Consider the following 22,712-nt stretch of genomic DNA (forward strand, 5'->3'; position numbering starts at 1 on the left):
TTGTCCAACACAGAGGAGGGGAAATTAATTAAGTGAAAAGCATTATAATCAACGAGAGATCTAACAAACATCATATAGAATAGTCTAGCATATTTAATATTGATACCAATATTCTTACCAGTAAGTGTTCTCAATGGTTTTAGTCTTTCTTTTAACCTACGGTGTAGATCATTTACAATGTCACTGTCCAGCTGATACAGTCTGAGCAACACTTTTAGTCGTGGTAGAATAAATCCGAACGCCGTAAGAGCTCGCACTAAAGGTATTTGTATTGTCATAAGCTCACACTAAGAGTATTGTGTTAAGTTCTCATTTAATGCGTCTTAAGTTCACACTAAAAGTGTTGCAGCATAACCTCACACTAAAAGTATATTGTGTTACACTCTCACACCTCTTGAAAGCTTGTGGTGTGGTAATATCTCACCTAAGCATTTACATTTCTCTTCGTAATACCGTGTGTATATTCTTAACATTTGCTCACACAATTTACACAGCTCTCAAACTTTCAACATGTCTTGCATATAAACACTTCTTATCAGCAGTTACAAAGACAATGATATTTAATTATATAGTAATAATATTATAATTTATATTGTTATCGATTTTTTTTGTTAAATCATTGACTAATTAACTTTTGAAATGTATTTATAATTTCTTAATAGTGAGCGATTAATATTGCTTATCAAATGTATAGGTTAAATCACGGGCTAATTAAGTTTTAACAATATATTTAGAACTTGATAATAGGGAACATATATGTATTTTCTTATTTGACATTAAATAATGTCTGTTATTGCAACATCGACCAACATGACTATTCATCTGTATATTATATTTGTATCGATGTCAATTTTGTCTTAATTCGTCTTCGAGGTGACCTTGTGTGATTGCTTATCATGATTCTCATTCATAGCCTTGGTGCCCGTCTCTATATAAACTATCTTTCTCTCTGTCTCCGCGTTATTAATCTACCATTTTTTCTGTCTTTTTCTCGTTGATTCTCTCTCTTCTTTAAATTCATGCCTCTGTCTCTACAAATGATCTCATCCATTGTGGCTATATATTTGTTGCACAGCTATTCCCGTTGTCTGTCTGGGTGCTCCTGTAGGAGCCTGTCAGCGGCTTCTTGTAGGCTCCCATGAACAGAACGTTCTTCGTTTGGTTGTCGTGAATGAGGAACAAGAACGGTCTGTTACAGGTGAAACTATGTGCCCTGTTGAAGCCGGATCTGACATACGTCAACACCGCCGTCGCAGCTGCGGCCTCTGTCCCTTCTTCATTCACCTCGACGAAAGCTTTGTGGATAGTCTTGCTGACGACGAGCTCCTTGTTGACTGAGAACTGCGACAGGTCGGCTGAACTACTGTTGAACAGGTCACGGATTCCCAGGTTCTTGAGGCCCTGGTCAGGGAAGGGACACAAAGGGTGTTAATTATGGTATTGGTTTTTGCAGTGGTTTCTGTCTTTCAGTCTCTCTCATTGTTTCTTTGTTTATCTCTTTGAATATGTCTCATTTTTTATGCATCCCTGGCATTCCTTTAAGTAAGACTTGGGTTTTTATTAGCTTAAAATATATACACAAGTTCAGTTGTGTAAGAGTTTACTACATATCTTATGTCAAATATTTGTATAATTTACCCACCATGCTCTCTCTATCCCTTCCTTCCTTCTCTCCCTGTCTTACCTCCATCAAGTCCTCATTGAACATCTGTTCCATCTTAAACTTGGGTAGGAGGAGGTCGACCGTCACAGCTTGGGCATTCCCCTTGGTGACCTCCAGTAGGGTGTTGGAAGCGAGCGCTGACACCGTGTGTGAGAACCCTTCCACTCCTTCTAAATCCGGCAGAAGCAGCAACATGGAGATGGCGTCGCCGGCATAGGGCACTTCCAGAACTCTGGCACGCAGCTCCGTTGAATGAACTGACGTGGAGAAAGATATGTAATGTACAATTGTATAGAGGTGGTATGATTTCAGTGATTTGGTCTTTGTCTGCTAAAATAATAGTCTTATTACTTTGAAAGTAAAGAAAAAGAGATAATGACAGTAATAAAATTAAATATAAACTGTGTTAACCTAACCTAGCCTGAACTTGGCCTTGATCTTCATCATGGGCACGTCGACAGAGTGGCCGGGGGAGACAAAGAACTGCCTGGGTTGTGTGTGCGAGGGTTTGAACTGGTACCTCCAGGTGCCCTTGAAGTAGGCGGCGTTGATGAGTATCATGACGGCGTCCGCCATGTCTTCAGGGCTCACCAGATTCGGAATGTGGCCTTTGGTGGTGGTGGACACGAACTCGTTGATGGTGGCCGAGGCTCTATGAAGCTGGTGATGAAAAGAATTCATCTTAAATGTTCGACATCATAAACAACCAGCAAAGTTAGGGAATAATTCGCAACTGATATACTGTCCTCCAAGTGCTATTGTCCCCAAAGCCCAGAAGCAAGACCATCAACAGCACTCCCTCCCTGTCCTCAAATACACCCACACCTATATTGAAGAAAATATGTGATAAGTGGCTAGCAGAAGGTGAAATGACACGAAAGGGATGCAAATAACATAAAATAATATTGTCAAGAGGCATGTGGTACGTCTTGACTCGCAGGTTAAGTATTGGTCCGTTCTTATACACCGAAAGAAAAGGGAGGAAGAGATAAAAACGTGGAAAGAAGAGGTAGCTTCTCTGGGAAGCAAATTAATAAAATACAGGCGAGAGTAGAAAAAAAGAATGAGATCATTGAAGACCTAAATGTAAAACTTGACAGGCGTGACTAACTCTGTATTGCATCCTTGAAGCAAGTACGGGATCTGAAAGAAATCTCAGATGAGAGGTGCAAATATAAATGAGTTACAGAACAATATTAAATGATGGAGGGGTAAGGGAAGGCTAAAAAAGAGAGTAAGTAGTCTAACAGAAGAGAAAAACAAATATAGTACGTAACTAAGACTTGGGGAGTCAAATAAAGTCTTTTCTGAAGCAACAAAAGGTTCAGAGGGAAAGGAGATAATGCAACAGTGTTAGAAGTTGTGAGTACTCAAGTCAAGAAATGTACAAGGCAGGAGTTGGAGAGGGAAATCTCTCGGGTAATATACAATCGATCAGAGTCATAAGGAGAGACATAACAAATGAGGATAAAAGTCCAAAATGAAGCAACAAACTCTTCAGAAAATTCAGGCTAGAGATGAAACAATGGAAATGGACTATTTTTCAGGCTAAGTACGTTTCAGAGTAAAAGATGTCGATCAGTGAAATATAGTTTTATGAACAGCGAACTAGTTAAATATATACTGGCAGAAAAATCAGGAGAGATATTTGAGGGATGAAAATTTCCATGGAATGTTTATTAGACAGAAAGGGAGACAGCAAAGAGTATCAGGGAATGCAGTGAACAAGAAACAAACCTGAGAGCAGTGAATACTGCAGAGGGAGATAGTGGGGCTCTCCAGCATAATGAAGCAAGAGAGAGTACTACAGAGGGAGATGGTAGGGTTGACCAGCCTCATATGGCACCTATACAAACGAGCAGGAACGAGTAACTAGATAATCATACCCCCCCCCCCCCTTCCTTTCCCCAGTGAGACATGGAGATACAGCCACATGAACAATAGGAAAAATAAAAGCAGGCTAGTTATGATGAGTAATATAAAAGTAATGTAGACAAATGCAGGTGGAATTAGCGGTATTGGAGATTTTCAGTCCCCCATCAAAGGAAGAATATGATAAACTCAACGAATTTGCCTAAAGCACAGCAAAATGCAGTCACAGTGGCAAGGGGAACAAGAACTAAAATTCTAATAGTATGCGATTTGAAGGTCTGGAAAAGCGAGGACAGAAAAAGTCACAGAGAGAAGGTTTCAAGTTTGGTCCTGGTCCTGGGACTGCTGCTGTTCCTAATTTATGTGAACGACTTACCGAGGGAGTCAGCTCTTACGTATTTATATTTGCAGAAGATGCAAAGCTGATGAGTAAACTTGTCCTCAGGGAGGTGATCACCTCAAGGGAATGGATTGGGAACAACTACATCATTTGTGCTATTATCTACTCTATCCAAGGTTATTTTATGTTAAGGTTTGGTTAGGTCAGGTTTCATTGCGTTTGTTACGTTAATATCATGTATTATTGACGTTAATGTGAAATACGGAAATCAAAAACTGTCTCAGTTTGCCCATGAATTCCGTTTACAGAAAACACAAATTCTTAAAAAAAAAAAGTCTTCAGCTTACAGTTTCATATTTTTAACTAATGTTTTCTATTACATTAATGTTATAACTTAAGAATAATCTCTGGTTTACGACAAATGTTAATTTGCCAGTTTACATGTAGACTATTACTGAAACCGTAATATGCTTTCAGATCATCACAACTATCTAGTTAGTTGTGATGATCTAGAACGTTGCTAGAATTCAGTTCATGGTGGGATTGAATTCCAGGAACCATATATTTGTCCACCCCTGAAGGTTATCAAGGCCTTGCTGTAACATCCTGTAGTCCTCCTCTATTTTTATATTACTTACCCAGTCCATCCTCAGACCAAATCCATTACTGTGAGAAACCACACCCTTCCAGGTGGTTTGAGGTGGAAGAGTCAACGTGTCCTCAGGGACCAAACGCAGTGAAACACCTGGATAAATTATCCAGGTGGTTTGAGGTGGAAGGGTGTGGTTTCTCACAGTAATGGATTTGCTCTGAGGATGGACTGGGTAAGTAATATAAAAATAGAGGAGGACTACAGGAAGTTACAGCAAGGCCTTGATAACCTTCAGGGGTGGACAATAAAATCAGTGTTCATTAAAAAATTCCTGTTTTGAATGAACAGCATGTAAAAATTTATGAATGCATCTGTGGGGTCGACCGCTAGATGTACAACCCCTCGTCGACTCAAGTCCATTACATTCATAATGGACTTCAGACACATTCATAAATTTTTACATGCTGTTCATTCAAAACGGGAATTTTCTCAATATAAATTAATATTATAAAATATTAGCATATTGTGCATATATAGGCATAGATTAGGTTAGGTGCTTAGGCTCTGTTGGCGATTATTTGTATTTGTAGTACGTAGGTGAAGCATTTACAGCGTTGTAGTTCGAACAAAATTCATCAGTGAAGCACTTGTTCTGGAAGTGCTCGAACGAAATCAGTTCTGAATCGTGTGTAAACTGTTTTTCATTCATAAACAGGGGGTTGTCATGTGTTTTTCCTGTGAGCGAAATCTTCGAAACCTCTTTACCGATTGCTTTGAAATTTTGACACAACGTTGCATTCGAATAGGCGCCTGTTTTTATATACCTACTATATACATGCCTCACCTGTGACAGGAAAAAACATGCTTTTGTTTTAAAAACAGTGTTAGGGAATAATTCGCAACTGATATACTGTCCTCCAAGTGCTATTGTCCCCAAAGCCCAGAAGCAAGACCATCAACAGCACTCCCTCCCTCTCCTCAAATACACCCACACCTATATTGAAGAAAATATGTTGGATGTAAGAGCAACACACGCTGTAATCTCTGAAAGTTCTTCAACGATTGCTTTGAAATTTTGACACAACGTTCCATTCGAATATGCGTGTGTTTTTATATACCTAATATATAGATGCCACACACTTGTGACAGATAAAAATTTGCTTCTTTTGAAAAACAGCTCCATCTGTTGCACGTAATAGCAACACACGCTTTACTAAATATGTTACGATTCCATTTCAGTGTTTCCGATTGCATTGATAAATTTAATTTTATTAGATTTCGATTTATTTTCACTTTGACTTAATTATTTTGTGTGACATTGCATTAGAATTAAGCTGTGCTGTTTACTATACCATTCATTTCGTAAGTATAGGTATAGACGCCACACCTGTGACAGGTTAAAATATTCTTTTTTAAGAAACAGCGCCATCTGTTGCAAGTAAGAACAACACACACTGAACTAAATATATTACAATTCCATTTCAATGTTTTCAATTACATTGGCAAATTGAATTTTCAGAGATTTCGATTTATTTTCAAATTGATTTAATTATTTTGTGTGATGTTGCATTGAAATTGAGCTGTGTTTCTACCATACCCTTCATTGCCTGAGTATAGTTGATTTTTTATTTTTTCATTGTTTTTCATTTTGTTTTTTAACTGTTTTTCTTATATTTCAGTGATGTGAACATCAGATCATTTGATGTTCACAATTTTCTGATGGAAACATCTCATCATTTGGGAATGCATCAGACGAGGGAGTGGGAAATGATGGGGAGGACAAGGGGACAGGAGGATGATGGGGAGGACGAGGGAACAGGGGAGGAGGGAATGGTAGGGAGGACGAGGGGACAGGGGAGTGGGAAATGGTGGGGAGGACGCAGTGATGGTGGAGTGGGGAATGGTTAGGAGGATGAGGGGATGCTGGAGAGGGGGATGGTGGGGAGGACAAAGGGATGGGGGAGAATGGTGGGGAGGACGAGGGGACAGGGGTGTGGAGAATGGTTGGGAGGATGAGGGGACGAGGATGTGAGGAATGGTTGGAAGGATGAGGGGATGGGGGAGGGGGGAATGGTGTGGAGGACTGAGAGACAGGGGAAGGTTGCTGTGGCTCAGCATCGCACATGTGTTGCTGAGCCACAGTAACGCGTGGCCGGGTACAACTAGTACCAGAATAAATGAAGAGAAAAGTAATAAGGTTTGTGGAGATGGCCTTGTGAGTGCCTTTATCTTGTTTGTTGTTTGTTATATGTAATTTTTATTTTGTAAATGATATTTAGAAATGCAACAGAATATGTATTTTTCATGACAGCATTAAATCCCCATTCTGGTTAATAGTGAAGATAATATCAGTCATTATGCATACAGGAATGTTACATATTATCAGCCATTCCAAGAGTGTTTTGAAAACTACTAACGCTTATTTTACAACTAAAAGGTTAAAACTGTTAAGCAATTTTCTTATTTCCTTATAAACTGGAACAATATAAACAATGGGAAGTAACTGATAAGCCTTATTTATTGATTCAAGAAGCTAGTTGTGAGAAAACAAGCTAACACCGTTAATCCTTGGAGTGCGCACGTCTCACGTTCCAGGTGTTACACACACTCATGCACACAAGCGGGTGTGTGATCCTAAAACATCCTAAACAAATAATTATATGAGTTTCTAATTTGAATGTGAAGAGTTAAAATACCGAGAATACTATGTTCTTTCTTGTATAAACAGATTATTATATTCATTAATTGTAGATCGGATATTAGTTTCCGAAATTTCGTAAAAGCATTTCTTTTTATTTTACATTTTCTTTTTTGTGGGGATGAGGGGAAATTAAAATAGATGTGAGTGAGAAGAACAAATAATACACAGTTTTCTCAAATTAATATTTTAACGATTTTTTGGGCATGATGAATTCACGTGCCCAAAAATTAATAATTAATAACTTTGTGTATAATTAATAACTTTATGTATAATTAATAACTTTATGTATAATAACAAGATGTATCAATTTATTAGGTAGTAATAGCCAGAGGGATGTCAAAACTTTATAATAATTGATATTTATAAGCAGATCCCAGTTTTATAAATTTCTAAAGCAAATAACTTTATATGATGTAAGCTCGAGTGGACCAAAAATTGTCATATGATGTCGGCCACAATGGAAGGGTTTATTGTTATTAGATTGTTTGGGCAAGAAAGGCAACATCACAAAAAATCAAAGTTGGTTAGTTAAATTGATAATGAGTAAAAAGACGATCTCTTACGTCTGAGAAGTCGATCATCTGGAGCTCCTTGCGGAGGATGGTGGAGATGCAAGGTCGCAGGTCAAGGAGGTCGTCAAAGTAGGCACGATTGGCGATGTTGAAGGTGTACTGGGGCTGGCTCTTGGCTCGCTGGGCGTACCTGTGTGGGGGAGAGCCTGGCTGTAGTGGTGATGGTAGTGGTAGTGGTGGTGATGGTAGCAGCAGTGGTGGTGATGGTAGCAGTAGTGGAGGTGATGGTAGCAGTAGTGATGGTGTTGGTAGTGGTAGTGGTGGTGATGGTAGCAGCAATGGTGGTGATGGAAGTAATAGTGATGGCGATGGTAGCAGTGGTGGTGGTGATGGTAGCAGTAATGATGGTGATGGTAGTAGGGAAATTGAGGCTTAGAGACGTCCGTGGTCACCTTGGCAGGTGATAGGTAGTCCATCTAAGCCCAGGTGGAGTGGGGGCGAACAATCTCAGATCTGTGAGTGGTGCCCTCCACGGACGTGTCTAGTCCTAATCTGGGTACGAAAGTGTGTTTAGAGTGTGTAGATTTATATCTTGTCCGTGTGTGTACAGATGTAGGGGACGGGATGCAAAATGCGCAGCCATGATCCAAGAATGCACAGACGTGATCCCAGAATGTGTAAACATGATGCAAAATGTGCGGACGGGATGCAAAATACATGGGACGTGATGTAAAATACGCAGCTATTCGCCATCGTTCAGAGGGTGGGAACAATACTTTAAAAAGAGAGGAAGGAGACGAGTGTGCCTAGGAGTGTAAGATAGATAATAGATAAAAAGATAGATAGATAGAATAATGTATTAAGGCTAATAAGGTAAGTATGGGGAGCCGGTTGGCCGAGCCGGGGAGCCGGTCAGCCGAGCGGGGGAGCCGGTCGGCCGAGCGGACAGCACACTGGACTTGTGATCCTGTGGTCCCGGGTTCGATCCCGAGCGCCGGAGAGAAACAAGTTTCAGAGTTACTTTCACCCTGATGCCCCTGTCACCTAGCAGTAAAATAGGTACATGGGTGTTAGTGAGCTGTAATGGGCTGCTTCCTGGGGGTGGAGGCCTGGTCGAGGACTGGGCCACAGGGACACTAAAGCCCCGAAATCATCTCAAGATAACCTCAAGATAAGGTGTGGAAGGGATGCTCATATAGTTTTTTTGTAGTACCAGAGACATCTGCAGGACCATAACAATATTTCTGGTTCATTTGTAGTCCACAGAGGGTGTCCACTATCCCTCACTCAACCTCGGAGAGTTAAAAAAAACGCACATTAACCAAAGGACCTCTGTCGAGATCTCTCTCTGTCACGCCTCTATCAGATGATACGCAGACGTCAGCCATTACACCCTCACTAACCAGAGGTTGGGAGGTTAATGACCAGTGTCAGTCACACACTCTCCCCTACTCACTCCACATCCGATGGTACCCACCCCCAGCTCCAAGACTCCCTCCCTCCATCCATCACCTGTCGCTAAACTGCTTAAGGTCTGTTCTATGCAAAGGCTATAGTAATATTTCATGAACATTATGTAGACCACAGAGCGAGAGGAAACACTTAAAATGGTGTGTTGAGTTCGGCACACCAATTATTTACATACATCAAACCAGGCGTCAATCATTTAAAAGCCACACAGCCAATCTAAAGGATGTCTCACCCTCGCCACAGGTTAAAACTCGGAGCTGTAGTCGAAGTGTGTGCTCTCGGTGTAGGGAGGGTTGATAATGTGATGTATGGGGGCCATCCCTCTCACCTGGCACCACCTGCCCTGTCACCTATCACTTGTCCAATTCCCTAAGTCACCTTCTCACCATCTCTCCGCCGGTCTTCCTGCATTTCTCCTCAAAAACATCAGTAGATAGGGAAAGTAAACACATCTGCTATTATATTCAGTTAATATGTTCCCACATACAAATTCTCACTCGGTCTGTCTGAGTGTTCAACATGATGAACATATCTCACCCAGCTCTCGTGGATAGGGCATAATAATAATTTTCCTGATGCATTGAGATCCATCACCAAAGTCTCTGAGTGAGAGTTAAAAAAAATGTGCGTGTGTGTGCCCCAACCGCATCAACAGCTGTGACAGGATGAGGTCACCCAACACCCTCTAGAGGTGTGATCAGGCGTTACGACTTCTGCGATCAAAGGGAGTGAGAGTACTGATAGTTTGGACCTACTCCCCTGTCTCATAACCACACCATCTGATGTCACCGGTCATAGTACTCATCATTACGTCAGAGGACACCTGTGCACCGTTTTCTTAATATCTTGTTTCCAGCCAATGAACTAGACTCACCCAGGAGGGAAGATGGGGTCTGTTTTTTCCTGAAACGTTAAGGTAATGAGTTGATCCTCATAACAATTATTTAATGTAAAATGGGCTACACACAGGCAGCCAGCCCGTCACCTCATCATACGACATGAATGTTTCCACATCTCATCTGACCCCTCACAGTCATTATGACATTGTGTGTGATAGCCCCGGGGCACCACTCACAGTGCTGAGACCGGGGCACCACTCACAGTGCTGAGACCGGGGCACCACTCACAGTGCTGAGACCGGGGCACCACTCACAGTGCTGAGACCGGGGCACCACTCACAGTGCTGAGACCGGGGCACCACTCACAGTGCTGAGACGGTTCGCACCCACACCACCTGGGTTTAGGTGGACCACCTGTCCACCTGCCCAGGTAGCCATGGACGTCTCTAGTCCTCAATTTCCCTACTTTCCCTACTGTTGTGATGGTAGTAGTAGTGGTGGTGATGGTAGCAGTAGTGGTGGTGATGGTAGCAGTAGTGGTGGTGATGGTAGTAGTAGTGGTGGTGATGGTAGTAGTAGTGGTGGTGATGGTAGTAGTAGTGGTGGTGATGGTAGTAGTATTAATGGTGATGGTAGCAGTAGTGGTGGTGATGGTAGCAGTAGTGGTGGTGATGGTAGTAGTAGTGGTGGTGATGGTAGTAGTAGTGGTGGTGATGGTAGTAGCATTAATGGTGATGGTAGTAGTATTAATGGTGATGGTAGTAGTATTAATGGTGATGGTAGTAGTAGTGGTGGTGATGGTAGTAGTATTAATGGTGATGGTAGTAGTATTAATGGTGATGGTAGTAGTAGTGGTGGTGATGGTAGTAGTAGTGGTGGTGATGGTAGTAGCATTAATGGTGATGGTAGTAGTATTAATGGTGATGGTAGTAGTATTAATGGTGATGGTAGTAGTAGTGGTGGTGATGGTAGTAGTATTAATGGTGATGGTAGTAGTATTAATGGTGATGGTAGTAGTAGTGGTGGTGATGGTAGTAGTATTAATGGTGATGGTAGTAGTATTAATGGTGATGGTAATAGTATTAATGGTGATGGTAGTAGTAGTGGTGGTGATGGTAGCAGTAGTGGTGGTGATGGTAGTAGTAGTGGTGGTGATGGTAGTAGTATTAATGGTGACGGTAGTAGTAGTGGTGGTGATGGTAGCAGTATTGGTGGTGATGGTAGCTGTGGGAACCGACCTGTGAGATTTATATTTATTTAATTTATATGAATTTATATTTACGTTAATTTATATACTTCGATAGCAATTTGTATAATGATAAGTGGACTGTATTTCTGCAATAATCTCATAATCTCACAAATCGATCCTCTACACATTAGGGGGGTTTATATAAATTTAATTTATATATATGCAGCCAATCAAACTACAGTATTAGACTACATACATTGAAAAGGTTCCTTATTTTATAGTACAGCAGGTTAGTCCACCAGGTATAACTAGGTTGTAGACACCACATTTTCCCTCTTTGAGGTAGCTTCCATCACCCTGGTAACTGATGCACAAAGCATGCTTCCTCGTCTTGACCTGTCAAAAGGGCGCTAGCTGTAAAGCCAGAATCCTATGTATGACAGGTATATCAGAGAAACACTGTACATGGAACAATGAAGACCTGGCTTAATTACCTTTAGTTTGAGGCTACCACGTGCTCTAACCGGATCACCCTATATAATGACATTAATGGCCATAAATGAAAGATACATGGGTTTCGGAAAGAACTTAACTTGATTTGTTGACAGCGTGTTGATAATGGTACACCTTTGGTTTCCATAACACTTCGTCCAAGTAAAATTAACAGGAGCCGAATTTGCTCCCGTGAGCCTCTGGTCTTAGTATCAACAAAAACAATGTCTAACACTCCATACTACTGACGCTACTGGCCGACATTGTCCAGATATAATAGGAGCCGAATTTGCTCCACGCGTCTCGGAGGTGACAACAACAATGGCTGCCCCTCCCTCACCCCTGATGCTACTGGCTTACATTGTCCAGATGACAGAAAGTGATAGAAGGGTCACATTTACTCTACTTTAATATTGATAATTAAGTTAATTTATATGAGATGTTTTTATGATGGTAAAGTCCAAAGACTAATGTATTTAAGAATAATTCCCACCATAATAGGTGGTGATTTATAATAGTATGTGGTGATGATATCCCGTTTTCTATAGACGGTAATTCCACTACAAGTTACGTTTTCTATGGGTAACTTTTTTATACAATACAGCTATTATCTGTCTGTATGATATATTAAATGCTGTCGGATTTTCCGACAGTAGCAGTAGTGGTGGTGATGGTAGTAGTATTAATGGTGATGGTAGTAGTATTAATGGTGATGGTAGTAGTAGTGGTGGTGATGGTAGTAGTATTGGTGGTGATGGTAGTAGTAGTGGTGGTGATGGTAGCAGTATTGGTGTTGATGGTAGCAGTATTAATGGTGATGGTAGTAGTATTAATGGTGATGGTAGCAGTAGTGGTGGTGATGGTAGTAGTATTAATGGTGATGGTAGCAGTAGTGGTGGTGATGGTAGCAGTAGTGGTGGTGATGGTAGCAGTATTGGTGGTGATGGTAGTAGTATTAATGGTGATGGTAGTAGTATTAATGGTGATGGTAGTAGTAGTGGTGGTGATGGTAGTAGTAGTGGTGGTGATGGTAGTAGTAGTGGTGGTGATGGTAGCACGGAAGACACCCCGGACACAGAGGGCACCCCAGACACGAGGGGTGTTGTTTGGTATCCAATGTGTGCTGGTGTGTGTTGGTTGGTGCCCATTGTGTGTTGTTTGGTACTCATTTTGTGTTGTTTGGTACCCATTGTGTGCTGGTGGGTGTTGTTTGGTACCCATTGTGTGTTGTTTGGTACCCATTGTGTGTTGTTTGGTACCCATTGTGTGCTGGTGGGTGTTGTTTGGTACCCATTGTGTGTTGTTTGGTACCCATTGTGTGCTGGTGGGTGTTGTTTGGTACCCATTGTGCGTTGGTGTGTGTTGTTTGGTATCCATTGTGTGCTGGTGTGTGTTGTTTGGTATCCATTGTGTGCTGGTGGGTGTTGTTTGGTACCCATTGTGTGTTGTTTGGTACCCATTGTGTGTTGTTTGGTACCCATTGTGTGCTGGTGGGTGTTGTTTGGTACCCATTGTGTGTTGTTTGGTACCCATTGTGTGCTGGTGGGTGTTGTTTGGTACCCATTGTGCGTTGGTGTGTGTTGTTTGGTACCCATTGTGTGTTGTTTGGTACCCATTGTGTGTTGTTTGGTACCCATTGTGCGTTGGTGTGTGTTGTTTGGTACCCATTGTGCGTTGGTGTGTGTTGTTTGGTATCCATTGTGTGCTGGTGTGTGTTGTTTGGTATCCATTGTGTGTTGTGGGTGTTGCTTGGTACTCACTAATCATCTGAGGTTGCTCTACAGTTTTCTACAAGACGTTTGTTAATTGATGGTTTGGTTTGGTTAATTTGTTTGTTTGGGAACATCGATGGCTATTTTAGCCATTGGTGTTGCTTTATTTCTTTATTTCTAATGCCTCGTAACATAGTTTAGAACCTGTATCAGTTGTTCATGTTTCTTCCGTTGTTATTGTTGCGTTGATTTAGGGGCGATGACGATCGTAGGATCGGATGCGCCCCGGCGTACCCGTTAAGGGTGATTCGCGAAGCCTGGAAAGGTGGAACGCCAAGCCAAATCGCAAAACGAGTGACGCCAATCACTAGAAATTAATATGCTATACAGCAAATAAACGCACAGTCAGGTAGATGATTGGGGAGACCCAGGAGTCCCTCAAGGTGACAAGCAAAGGCCCCGCCCCACACAGAGAACACCAGGTAGCAAAACCAAAACTCGGTCCCCAACTAAAACGCAAAAAGTCATCCAGTGTCCTCCGGCAGAGCAGAAGCCGGCCGCCCACCACGACTGAGGGCACACCAGGAGTCCACCAAGACCCGCCAACCCCCGGCACCTCTCGGCCAAGCAGGCCCCCGAACACCGTCACCCCGCCAGGAGAACCAGCCAGTACACTCAAAAAAAAAAAAAATCTATCAACAATCCTGTGACCCAAGGCGATATGTTCGCCAGGCGTCGTACAATCGGACCGCTTAAAAGGGATGCCAAACGGCAGTAGCATAGCCAAAACACGAAAACAAGACGTGACCAGGCGGCCCCTAGGCGGAGGAGGTGTCCAGACGTCCGCTCGGCTTTAAGGTTGAACCAGGAGTCCGTTTCTTCCGTTGGATGTGTTTTACACACGTGTTGGGAATTTAACAATTGTTTTGAAACACCTGAAAAAAATGTTTCTGGGAAATATAATTGTTTTGTGTAAGTTATAATGTGCTTGAAGAAATCGTGTATGATAATAATATAGTGAGGTGATAGAGTCGTTACTCACATTACGTCAAGTGCGCGCCACAACCGCAGTGTTGACGCCTTGTCCGTAACTCTGAGCGCGGCTTCCAGTTGGGTCTTGGTGCTTCCTGCCGTCCCGAAGTAGGTCAGGGTGAGCGCTGTCCAAATGCTATAGGGCGAGACAAAGAGGTTCTCGGCCGGGGTGTTGCGGGAAAGTTGTCTGTAGAGATCAAAGCTGAAGTCGTTGATGCCGGAGAGGTCAGTGTTGACACTTTTGGAGTTGCCACTTCTGAAGTTGCTACTGTCGGAGAGGCATTGTGGGACGACGCTGGCCACCGTCGCCACGACAACCGTCGCCATGGTAACTCCCGCCACAGCTTCCCACCTCATATCTCTGCCGGAAGACAAGGTCATAAACCTTAATGTGATTATATTCACCAAGGATACACACACACAAATTTTGCGAGCCTGAGTGGACAGTGTTTGGGATTCCTAATCCTAATGTACGGGGAACAGTCCCAGGCGATGGCGGAAACAAATGGGCAGTTTCTTTCACCCTGATACCTCCTGTTCACTTACCAGTAAGTAGTATTATGGTGATGTTGATGTTGGTTGGTTATCCGTCCTTCCTTACAGACAACCAACCCAAGATTCCTTTGGGTGCTTACACTTTACTAGGAGATCACCTTGGGTGCTTCTGGTACTTGGAGAGGGGGTTCAACATCACACGTTTAGGGGGGGTGTGGCTCCAATACTGACCTCGTTGTCACGTGCACACACCCACTCGAGCCGCCGTGACTCCCCACTCTATCTTTATTTGGTATGACCTCCTCAATCCTCTTTTCTGAAAAATTGCTCCGTACTACCCTGTCTACAGCTATGGTTTCTCTCTCTCTCTCTCTCTCTCTCTCTCTCTCTCTCTCTCTCTCTCTCTCTCTCTCTCTCTCTCTCTCTCTCTCTCTCTCTCTCTCTCTCTCTCTCTTTTCTACTTTCTGGGAAGCCTCACTAGGACACCTGTTAACTACACAGATTTAATAACAAAACAGAACATATTCAAAGCATTCACATGTAATATAAGGGTATAAACTAAATCTGGGTATAAACTGTCACGTTATGTCCAGACCAAGTGAGATGGCCTGGAAAGTGGAGTTGGAAATCCTGTTGGACGATATATTCGACCTCGAGACACAAAAGAAGGTCACCACCAAGGACACCTTACAAGCAGAACTTATAACAGAAGGAGGAAAGAATCGCGGCAACTACAGAAGCACCATACTGTCCCCCGAGCTCAAAGCGGCAGCTAAGAGCCTTTGTGAGAACAAGGAGATAGTCGTCAGGAGAGGTGACAAGTCGCCAATATACGTCATTCTTAAAAAAGACGAATATCTGGCGAAAATGAACCTCATACTCTCTGACTAAACTAAATTCCAAAGGGCAACGAAGGACACTACAGCCGAATTGAAAGCAAAGGTCAACAAATTGATCGAAACTGTGAACGCCAAGAAATCCGGACTCCATCTGCCAAAGATTATTGGGGAATACAAATCTGGATACGCGTATGGAAATGTCAAGACACACATGCCTGGAAACCCACTTCGGCCAATCATCAGCCAGATACCCACACCCACGTACAGACTGACGAAGCGACTCAACGGCTTGCTGACTCCTTACATCACTTGCGCCTTTAGCCTGAAGTCTCCAAAGGAATTTGTTGACTTACTGCGGGGAACACGGGCCACAGGGATAAGAGCCTCGTTGGACGTAGAATCACTGTTAACCAACGTACCTGTGGATGAAACAATCGGGATGATAGCGGACTGAGTGTATCGTGATCCGGCCTGTACTCCTCTTGACATACCAGAAAACATTCTAAGGAAACTACTCCAAGCTTGCACTAAAGAGGCACCCTTCTTGAGCCCGGATGGGCACGTGTATAAGCAAGTAGATGGGGTCGCCATGGGTTCTCCCCTAGGTGTCCAGTTTGCAAACTTCTACATGGGTACCATCGAACAAAAGGTCTTAGTCGACATGAACTTGAAACCGGCCATATACTGCCGGTATGTTGACGACATTTTTACACAGGTACCTGATGTCAGACATCTGCAGGAGCTGAAGGAGGAATTTGAGCGGAATTCTGTGTTGTGTTTCACTTACGAGATGGAGAAGGATGGGAAGCTGCCCTTTCTAGATGTAACAGTCATGGAAAGGAGCGGAGGTTTCCACACTGCAGTCTACACTAAGGAAACAAACATAGGAATGTGCCTCAATGCCAACAGTGACTGCCCAGACAGGTACAAGAGGAGTGTTGTTAACACTTATGTCAACCGTGCTCTCAGCCACAGCTCAGGATGGAAGTAAGTCGATGAAGAACTCTGTAGGGTAAGGCAGGTCCTAGTCAACAACGGCTTCTCCAATGGTTTCGTTGAAGACATCATAAGAAGGAAGGTGAAACGCCATGCAACCTCTGAAGAGACAACTAACACAACACCTGTACCTCCTATTAGACTATTTTACAGGAACTTCTTTTCCACAGCTCATAAAACGGAGGAAAGGGTCCTGAAAGATATTGTTAATAGAAACGTTATCCCTACAGACAAAAATCAGAAGATACAATTGACGATTTACTATAAAACCAAGAAAACTGCCAACCTATTCATGAGAAACTCTCCAGACACAAAGCAGAACGCTTTGAAAGAGACCATGTCGTCTATGCCTTCAAATGCCCACTTGGGGACTGTAAGCCTCAAAGAACTCAGTATATAGACAAGACAACAACATCTCTTTCCAGGCGATTAACGATTCATAAGCAACAGGGCTCCATTAAGGAACATATAATCTCTTCCCATAACCAGACCATCACCAGAGAAGTCTTAACAAAAAACACGGAAATCATCGATAGCTACAGCGATAGCAGGCGGATTGATATCTGCGAGGCACTACACATTAAGAAGTCAACACCTGCAATCAACAGCCAATTAATGCACAACTATATTCTACCCACTTCAAGACTCCGCACCAATATAGAAGCATCAAGAAATATGGGCCAATAGGCCCTTTGCATTTACTTCCATTCTTCCCCTTTAACTTTACCCAATATTACCCAATATTTCGTGTTCTATCTTGTGTTGAAAGTTTGTTTTCACCTCATCCAAAACTGTTGTAACATATCACCTCACCCAAATGCAAGTATATAAAATGAAAAGCCGTTTGAATTATAGCATAGTAAGAAATCTGTTTAGTGTTTGCAAGTTATAGTTGTGTGTGTGTGTAAACTAAAGTCTTTGAAAATGTAATAAGTTATTACGAAACACGTTCAAGTGTCGTGTCAGACTAGAAATAAAAATGAATTTTGGAGATCTGATTTTTCAATTACCATCGACTGAAAAGAAACATAAGAAATATTGAGAAAATTCGTGTTAGAATTATTAATCTTACTTTTTGGTCATGTTTAATAATATATGTCTACAGGAAAGACTGCTACCAAAATATACTAATATATATATATATATATATATATATATATATATATATATATATATATATATATATATATATATATATATATATATATATATATATATATATATATATATATATATATATATATATATATATATATATATATATATATATGACAATGTCAGACCACGGAGGAAAATGAAACAGGAATTTCCTTAAGTACTTTCGTATATTAAATTCATTCCTTCTGAAGATGTATTTAATATACGAAAGTACTTAAGGAAATTCCTGTTTCATTTTCCTCCGTGGTCTGACATTGTCACATTCTTAATCACGTGTTTATTTTCGTGATATACACACACACACACACACATATATATATATATATATATATATATATATATATATATATATATATATATATATATATATATATATATATATATATATATATATATATATATATATATATATATATATATATATATATATATTAGTATATTTTGGTAGCAGTCTTTCTTGTAGACATATATTATTAAATATGACCGAAAAAGTAAGATTAATAATTCTAACATGAATTTTCTCAATCTTTCGTACATTTCGTTTCACTGTTGGAGGTAAATCAAAAATCAATTCTCCAAAATTCATTTTTATTTCTAGTCTGACGCGACACGAGCGCGTTTCGTAAAACTTATTACATTTTCAAAGACTTTAGTTCACAAATACACAACTGAATAGAACTTACGCATCTCCGATTTTATATCTACATTTGAGTGAGGTGGAAGGGGTGATGTGGCATTAACACAAGACAGAACAAGATGTGGTATTAATAGGGTATTAATTTCATCAACACAAGACAGAACAAGAGTATTAATAGGGTATTAATTTCATCAACACAAGACAGAACACGAAACAATGGATATTGAATAGAAGTGTTTGTAGAAAGCCTATTGGTCCATATTTCTTGATGCTTCTATATTGGAGTGGAGTCTTGAGGTGGGTAGAATATAGTTGTGCAATAATTGGCTGTTGATTGCTGGTATTGACTTCTTGATGTGTAGTGCCTCGCAAACTTCAAGCCGCCTGCTATCGCTGTATCTATCGATGATTTCTGTGTTGTTTACTAGGATTTCTCTGGCGATGGTTTGGTTGTGGGAAGAGATTATATGTTCCTTAATGGAGCCCTGTTGCTTATGCATCGTTAAACGCCTAGAAAGAGATGTTGTTGTCTTGCCTATATACTGGGTTTCTTGGAGCTTACAGTCCAAAAGAGGGCATTTGAAGGCATAGACGACGTTAGTCTCTTTTAAAGCGTTCTGTTTTGTGTCTGGAGAGTTTCTCATGAGTAGGCTTGCCGTTTTTCTGGTTTTATAGTAAATCGTCAGTTGTATCCTCTGATTTTTGTCTGTAGGGATAACGTTTCTATTAACAATGTCTTTCAAGACCCTTTCCTCCGTTTTATGAGCTGTGGAAAAGAAGTTCCTGTAAAATAGTCTAATAGGGGGTATAGGTGTTGTGTTAGTTGTCTCTTCAGAGGTTGCATGGCTTTTCACTTTCCTTCTTATGATGTCTTCGACGAAACCATTGGAGAAGCCGTTATTGACTAGGACCTGCCTTACCCTACAGAGTTCTTCATCGACTTGCTTCCATTCTGAGCTGTGGCTGAGAGCACGGTCGACATATGCGTTAACAACACTCCTCTTGTACCTGTCTGGGCAAGCCTGAAGTCTCCAAAGGAATTTGTTGACTTACTGCGGGGCACACGGGCCACAGGAATAAGAGCCTCGTTGTACGTAGAATCGCTGTTTACCAACGTACCTGTGGACGAGACAATCGGAATGATAGCCGACAGAGTGTATCGTGATCCAGCCTGTACTCCTCTTGACATACCAGAAAATATTCTGAGGAAACTACTCCAAGCTTGTACTAAAGAGGCACCCTTCTTGAGCCCGGATGGGCACATGTATAAGCAAGTAGATGGGGTCGCCATGGGTTCTCCCCTAGGTGTCCTGTTTGCAAACTTCTACATGGGTACCATCGAGCAAAAAGTCTTAGTCGACATGAACTTGAAACCGGCCATATACTGCAGGTATGTTGACGACATTTTTACACAGGTACCTGATGTCAGACATCTGCAGGAGCTGAAGGAGGCATTTGAGCAGAGTTCCGTGCTGCGTTTCACTTACGAGATGGAAAAGGATGGGAAGCTGCCCTTTCTAGATGTAACAGTCATAGAAAAGGGCGGAGGTTTCCACACTGCAGTCTACACTAAGGAAACAAACATAGGAATGTGCCTAAATGCCAACAGCGACTGCCCAGACAGGTACAAGAGGAGTGTTGTTAACGCATATGTCGACCGTGCTCTCAGCCACAGCTCAGAATGGAAGCAAGTCGACGAAGAACTCTGTAGGGTAAGGCAGGTCCTAGTCAATAACGGCTTCTCCAATGGTTTCGTCGAAGACATCATAAGAAGGAAAGTGAAAAGCCATGCAACCTCTGAAGAGACAACTAACACAACACCTATACCCCCTATTAGACTATTTTACAGGAACTTCTTTTCCACAGCTCATAAAACGGAGGAAAGGGTCCTGAAAGATATTGTTAATAGAAACGTTATCCCTACAGACAAAAATCAGAGGATACAACTGACGATTTACTATAAAACCAGAAAAACGGCCAGCCTACTCATGAGAAACTCTCCAGACACAAAACAGAACGCTTTAAAAGAGACTAACGTCGCCTATGCCTTCAAATGCCCTCTTGGGGACTGTAAGCTCCAAAAAACCCAGTATATAGGCAAGACAACAACATCTCTTTCTAGGCGTTTAACGATGCATAAGCATCAGGGCTCCATTAAGGAACATATAATCTCTTCCCACAACGAAACCATCGCCAGAGAAATCCTAGTAAACAACACAGAAATCATCGATAGATACAGCGATAGCAGGCGGCTTGACGTTTGCGAGGCACTACACATCAAGAAGTCAACACCAGCAATCAACAGCCAATTATTGCACAACTATATTCTACCCACCTCAAGACTCCGCTCCAATATAGAAGCATCAAGAAATATGGACCAATAGGCTTTCTACAAACACTTCTATTCAATATCCATTGTTTCGTGTTCTGTCTTGTGTTGATACTTTTAATACCCTATTAATATCCCCTAGTGTTCTGTCTTGTGTTAATGCCACATCACCCTTCCCACCTCACTCAAATGTAATGCCACATCACCCTTCCCACCTCACTCAAATGTAGATATAAAATCAGGGAAACGCAAGTTCTAATCAGTTGTGTATTTGTGAAGTCTTTGAAAATGTAATAAGTTTTACGAAACGCGCCCGTGTCGCGTCAGACTAGAAATAAAAATGAATTTTGGAGAAGTGATTTTTGATTTACCTCCAACAGTGAAGCGTAATGTACGAAAGATTGAGAAAATTCGTGTTAGAATTATTAATCTTACTTTTTCGGTCATATTTAATAATATATATATATATATATATATATATATATATATATATATATATATATATATATATATATATACATACATATATATATATATATATATATATATATATATATATATATATATATATATATATATATATATATATATATATATATATGTCGTACCTAATAGCCAGAACGCACTTCTCAGCCTACTATGCAAAGCCCGATTTGCCTAATAATCCAAGTTTTCATGAATTAATGTTTTTTCGACTACCTAACCTACCTAACCTAACCTAACCTAACATTTTCGGCTACCTAACCTAACCTAACCTATAAAGATAGGTTAGGTTAGGTTAGGTAGGGTTGGTTAGGTTCGGTCATATATCTACGTTAATTTTAACTCCAATAATAAAAAGTTGACCTCATACATAATGAAATGGGTAGCTTTATTATTTCATAAGAAAAAAAATAGAGAAAATATATTAATTCAGAAAAACTTGGCTTATTAGGCAAATCTAGCCTTGCATAGTAGGCTGAGAAGTGCGTTCTGGCTACTAGGTACGACATATATATATATATATCTGTAGGTAATCCAGCCTATAGCTGTAACTCCCTGTAAACTTCAGTATAGGTATTCCTTGACATAGAAATGATAATCAATCACCCACCTTTCACTGGGTCTTGCATGCTAACGACAATCAAGCACTCTACCAACTCCCTACAAGTAGTCAACAAGAACTTCCTTCCCACATCTGCAAGTTCACTACCCTGACATCATCAGGTTCTTCCAGGTTTATCTACCAGAATCCTCTGTAGCTCTTCTAGGCTGCTGCACCACGAAATCCTCCTTCGACTCCAGTGGTACTCCACTACCGTTTCCACAGAACCATGTGAGACTTCACTGCTCCTCTTCTCACAGTATGAGGTACAATTCCTCACTATGTGGCTTGCTCTTCCACAGAGTACAACATCTACCCTTACAGGCTTGAAGTTCCAATCATCAACTTCTTCTCTGGCCTCAGGGTATTCCCATCAACTCCTTCCTCAGAACAAACCTGCAACCCATTGATATGCCAATAAAAATGTTCCTCTATAAACACATAAACAAAATAAACCACACAATTAATGTTTCCACCCAACATTTCTCTGTCTCCTGAACGTCGTGGGTGTGGACTCCCCCACCGTTTGGGCTGGTTCATCCTCCGCCCGCTGGGCGGTCCTCGAGGCAGCTGGCGGCTGGCCCTCAGTTGCCCTCTGGTGTTTGGCGTGGGAGGATGTGCCGCTCGTCCCTCAGCTGGCTCTCTCGCTACTACTCTCTTATTTAGGCTTTCTGCCTTAACAAAACATGCCTAACATAATAATAAACATCGGCTACGGTCGCTGGGCACACGACCAACTATAGGTAATCACTATTAACTG

At 41.4% G+C, this 22,712-nt stretch overlaps 1 protein-coding gene across 3 annotated transcripts in view; it reads right to left on the reverse strand.

Annotated features, from left to right (window-relative positions):
- Window positions 1-711: 711 nt before the first annotated feature.
- LOC123757270 (ipis-1) overlaps window positions 712-22,712 on the reverse strand; it is a 48,893-nt gene continuing 26,892 nt past the window's right edge. For 2 of the 3 annotated variants that reach the window (XM_045740810.2, XM_045740809.2), the window contains 5 exons: window positions 14,425-14,775; window positions 7,732-7,870; window positions 2,080-2,323; window positions 1,685-1,920; window positions 712-1,401 (listed from right to left, as the gene is read on the reverse strand). In XM_045740810.2, the coding sequence (XP_045596766.2) occupies window positions 1,057-1,401; window positions 1,685-1,920; window positions 2,080-2,323; window positions 7,732-7,870; window positions 14,425-14,771 (1,311 nt within the window). In that variant the 5' untranslated portion in view covers window positions 14,772-14,775 and the 3' untranslated portion in view covers window positions 712-1,056. Of the gene's footprint in view, window positions 1,402-1,684; window positions 1,921-2,079; window positions 2,324-7,731; window positions 7,871-14,424; window positions 14,776-21,961; window positions 22,349-22,712 lie in introns of all 3 variants that reach the window. The other variant, XM_069323822.1, reaches the window with a different exon arrangement.

Source organism: Procambarus clarkii, chromosome 13, assembly GCF_040958095.1.
Source record: "Procambarus clarkii isolate CNS0578487 chromosome 13, FALCON_Pclarkii_2.0, whole genome shotgun sequence".
Taxonomy (NCBI): Eukaryota; Metazoa; Arthropoda; class Malacostraca; order Decapoda; family Cambaridae; genus Procambarus; species Procambarus clarkii.